The sequence below is a fragment of the Panulirus ornatus genome, chromosome 11 (genome assembly GCF_036320965.1).
Source record: "Panulirus ornatus isolate Po-2019 chromosome 11, ASM3632096v1, whole genome shotgun sequence".
NCBI classification, from domain to species: domain Eukaryota; kingdom Metazoa; phylum Arthropoda; class Malacostraca; order Decapoda; family Palinuridae; genus Panulirus; species Panulirus ornatus.
The window spans coordinates 46,858,012-46,863,011 of record NC_092234.1 but is presented as its reverse complement, the minus strand read 5'-3'; the positions used below and the strand labels follow the sequence as shown (position 1 = coordinate 46,863,011).

Sequence of the window (5,000 nt, the reverse complement as noted above, 5' to 3'; positions counted from 1 at the left end):
TAAACGCAGCCAACCCCTTCCGTAATGGTTTTTCCCCCTCGATATGCCTCAACAAGAAAACCCCATCCCTTTCCCCCACTATATCACTCTCCCTATATGGTGCTTTGTCATTTCCTCAACTCCTCCTCTACCTTGTTTCTCTTTACGTACTCAGTTTCTCTCTCTCTCTCTCTCTCTCTCTCTCTCTCTCACTCTCTCTCTCTCTCTCTCTCTCTCTCTCTCTCTCTCTCTCTCCTCCCGCAAAGCCAAAACTACCGAATCTCATCATCGCTTCCAGTTACTCCCTCCTCCACCCTTTCCCGTGTCTCCTGGCTATTCCCAGAACCCCTCCTCCTCCTCCTCCTCCTGCCTCCTCCACCTCACCCTACATGTGTAACCTCAAGAAGAAAGGAGAATAATTATAAACATCAGCCAACAACCCAGTACCCAGGAGAGCCGCGGCTTGGGGTGAGGTTAGAGACACGGGGAGGGGAAACACAGGAGCATTTTTACCTCGCTCTCGTACTTCTGCTTAAGGGCTCATGATGCATATATATATATATATATATATATATATATATATATATATATATATATATATATATATATATATATGCACCACACACTCTCCACTCTCACGTTGCTACACCATCACCATCATCACCATTTCTCGTCTTCTACCCCACCTGTAAGAAGTCGGTCCCACCCTAACCAACCCAACCACTCATCTATCTCTATTTACGATGAGAGAAGCCTTCACAAATGCCACCAAACTCCAGCTCCACTGTCTACTCACTTAGCTACTACGCCCCCAACTTTCGGCTTTCCACCCCTCCACCCAAAGATCCACCCTGTACCACAGGGAGTGACTGACTCCACGACCATTATGTACATTCCACCGAAGTGACTCCCTCCTCCTCCTCCTCCTCCTCCTCCTCCTCTCTCTCTCCTCCCCACACACCTGCGGCCACCATACATACATACCTCAGATGCCCTCCCTCCCTCTACATCTCCCGCGCGCCCCTAGGTCGGGGACGCGCGCGTGTCAGGCAGGATGAGAATGGACGTAGCACCATGCGACGCGGCACGACAAAGCGGTACCCACTGTCCCCGTCCGTCCGTCCGTCGTCCGTCTGTCCCGACCTCCAAGAGGTTGTGGCTCTGTGGCGAGGGGAGGTATGTGGGAGGGAGGAGGGGGGAAGATTACGTAGTGCGAGCAGCCTTGTGAGGGAGGAGGGAGGGGAACCAACCCTGGCACCCGCACCCAGCGGCACTGCGTTCTTGGCGGCCGCGAGGCTGGGAACACCCCTGACCTCATCACCTTCCACCTCCGCCCCGCCACCTGGTTCCCTCTCCCAACCTTCTTTCCCTCCCCCCGACCCGCCGCCTCCTCCTCCTCCTCCTCCTGTCGTCAGGCGCCCCTCTCCCGCCCCCAAGCTACTGTACAACAACAGTGGCGGCGGATTGTAGGAGTAGCAGCTTTAGCTCCTCCTCCTCCTCCTCCTCACCTGCTTGAAGCCATCGCAGTATCTCGCCCGTGGGAGGAGGAGGAGGAGGAGGAGGAGGAGGAGGAGGAGCAGCAGCAGCAGCAGCAGCAGCTACCCGTGGTAAATTTAGCGGCTTCCAGGTAAATTTAGCGGGTCTTATTGCGTGGCGAGCGACCCAGGGCACGTGGCTTTGTTATGGTTGGGGGAAGGGGGGGGAAAGTCCGCGCGCGCCGCGTCTTACATGTGCGTCGGAAACTATCATCACAATGAAGACTTAGACATTTACCAGTTCTGATAGTGGATGGGGATGAGGCAATGAACGGTGCTAACTACGTACATTGTGACAGAACAGTGACTGCTAACTACGTACACAGTGACTGCTAACTATCTACACTGTGACAGAACAGTGACTGTTAACTACGTACACAGTGACTGCTAACTACGTACACTGTGTGACAGAACAATGACTGTTAACTACGTACACAGTGACTGCTAACTACGTACACAGTGACTGCTAACTACGTACACTGTGTGACAGAACAATGACTGCTAACTACGTACACTGTGACTGCTAACTACGTACACTGTGACAGAACAGTGACTGCTAACTACGTACACTGTGACAGAACAGTGACTGCTAACTACGTACACTGTGACAGAACAGTGACTGCTAACTACGTACACTGTGACAGAACAGTGACTGCTAACTACGTACACTGTGACAGAACAGCGACTGCTAACTACGTACACTGTGACAGAACAGCGACTGCTAACTACGTACACTGTGACAGAACAGCGACTGCTAACTACGTACACTGTGACAGAACAACTTACGCTATGACTAAAAAAGAGAATGGGCTGTGCTAACAACTGAATGGGCTGTGCTAACAACTGAATGGGCTGTGCTAACAACTGAATGGGCTAGGCTAACAACAGAACGGTCTGTACGAACAACTGAATGGGTGTGTGCTAACAGCTGAAAGGGCTAGGCTAACAACTCAACACCGTGATGAAACAGGCAATGGGTTGTACCCCCACAACCCACACTTAACCCAAGTCAATGGTCTCATCCCGAACACCTCACACTGTGTTTCAACCTCGTAAAAAAAAAAGAAAAAAAATCTACACTCGTACTGTCTATATCTTTGTTTGTTTGTTTGTTTGTCTGTTTGTTCAGATGGGTGTCTCTCGTCTTGAGGGTGCACGCACGCAGCGTGCCGCGTGCACCCCCCCATCCCTCACTCCCCCCCGTCAAATGATGGAGTGGGAGGGATGGACGGACGGTGGTGGTGGTGGAGGAGGGTGGGGGAAACGATATCCACCACCATACACGTGGTGGAGGCGCCACGGGGTTGGTCTGGGTCTGGGTGGAGTGTTGACCATGACACCAGCGGATGGGTGTCAGAACACACACACACACACCTTCCGGAAAGCCACGCACGCACGCAAGGCTCATGTGCGAGCGTGGGTGGTTCCACGCTGGGCAACCACCCCTACAAGTCCCCCCCCCCCCCCTCCATGATGACGCCATACGTCCTTCCCGTACCACACCGCAACACCCCGCCCCCCTCCCTCCCTCCCTCCCCCGCGGAGGGGAGGGGGGGGGGGTGGAGAAGAGGTAGGGCATTGGGGTCGTCGGGGTGGGTGGGTGGGTGGGTGGAAGCAAAATAACCACTTCCTTCATACTGTAAATTCACGATTTGCATCTTTGTTCGTTTTCTTTTTCTTCTTTTTTTTTTTCTTTTTCTTCTTGTCTTTGACGCAACTCGTTTATTCTACGCTGGAAACTTGGCGCACGTGGCTCCGGGTTTCCTCCTGGGCTAGCGTGTGTGTGTGTGTGTATGTCTCTTTTACGCCGCCCCCCGCGGCCCGCAGACGCCCGTCCCTCCAGAGGTCCATGACCCCCCCTGGAGTGACACAGGAACGGCCCCTCTGTTGTCGCATACACAACCAACCCCCCCGCAACCTCACTTGGTTGCACCCCCTTCTCATCTCTTTGTCCACCCCAGGTTAATAACCAAAACACACACGTGTGGTGCCAGACGAGTGTCGCAATGCAGGAGAAGCGGGTCTAGATGCACTGTCATACGCTGCGACCCCTGGACATGACCCCAACACCGCTCATGACCGACAGATGACGCACTACGCCAACCTCCGTCGTCCATAAGCGTTGTCAGGCCCCGGCGCCCGCCCCTTCCACCCGCCTAGGCGTAGCAAGCCAAGCCATCCACCTACGAGAGAGAGAGAGAGAAAACACACGTGGCGGCGCTGGGTCTACGTACGTACACAGCCCCGCCCTTGTGAGAGAACAAACCTCCCTCCCTCCCTCCCCAGGTGTACTGCACCCACGTAGAGAAGAAAGCGGGAGGGGAAGAACAAGAAGAAGAAGAACAACAAGAAGACTTGCAACAACAAGAACTGTCTCCTTGTGTGTGTGTGGGTGGCCAGTCTACTACCCTACCCTCCTACCCCGCCGCCAACCTGCAAGTAGTTTTAAAAAGAAAAACCTGGGTAGTGTGTAGACTCACTCTCTCTCTCTCGTTCCCTCTCTCTCCCTCCCTCGCTCGCGCGCACACCCACACGCCTACATATATATATATATATATATATACATACAGTGTAGGAACAAGAGAGAGAGAGAGAGAGAGAGAGACCGACAGACAAAGACAAGAGAGAGAGAGAGACAGAGAGAGAGACACATCTCTCCTCGCACTGTGATGACCACTGTGATATTAGCAGCAACCATGGACCCGTAGTAGCCAAAGAGATTACTAGAGACGTGTACAAGTGCCTTTCGGGAACGAACCAACCCCTTCCTTAGCCAATCAACCCGTTTTACGCGCGCACCCCACACACACACACTCCCTCCCTCCACTTCCTTCCTTGCTACAAAGAAACAACGCCCCCTCCATGTGATCTGTGTCTTGTGAGACGAGAGGGAGGTCATAAAATACCAGTAATAATAATAATAACAGTAATAAACATACGAGAATAAGGAAAGGAAGGGAACAAGCAACCACTCTGTGTAGCTCAAGCGAGTGCCAAAAGTATGCGTTAAGTTTGGGGGGGTATATAGCAGTAAGTCGTAGTAGTATAGAAAAGGAGGAAGGAAGGAAGGAAGGAAGGAAGAAGGAGAAAAAAAAAGAAAGAGGAAGAAGAGGAGTTGTTGTTGGTGGTGGTGGTGGACTTGTATAGACGGGTGGGGCCCTCTTTTGTCTTATGTGGAGCGAGGGAAGGTTCATCACAGGCAACCTTATGTGCGACGTGATGCTGTCCGGAGGCCATGGAGGTCAGGCGAGGTTCACTCTCCAAAACCTCTTTCTCGAGCAACAGTTTACCTCCAGACTGGTGAGTAACACAACTGGGCCAATACCTTTAGCAGTGTTTGGTTTTGTATGATCATAATTATCATTAGGAGTAGAAGTTGTAGTAGTAGTAGTAGTAGTATAGTAGTATCATTGTGTTTATAATTAGTAGTAGTAGCAGCAGAAGTAGTAGTTGTAGTATCATTCTTATTATTATTATTATTATTAT

At 51.9% G+C, this 5,000-nt stretch overlaps 1 protein-coding gene across 5 annotated transcripts in view; it reads left to right on the top strand.

Annotated features, from left to right (window-relative positions):
* LOC139751469 (nuclear hormone receptor FTZ-F1 beta-like) overlaps positions 1-5,000 on the top strand; it is a 515,727-nt gene that overhangs the window by 425,122 nt on the left and 85,605 nt on the right. Inside the window, exon 2 of one of the 5 annotated variants that reach the window (XM_071666909.1) lies at positions 3,476-4,814. The exons of the other annotated variants lie outside the window; for them this stretch is intronic. Within the exon in view, the coding sequence (XP_071523010.1) occupies positions 4,686-4,814 (129 nt within the window). The 5' untranslated portion in view covers positions 3,476-4,685. The remainder of the gene's footprint in view (positions 1-3,475; positions 4,815-5,000) is intronic. 5 annotated transcript variants of the gene reach the window in all.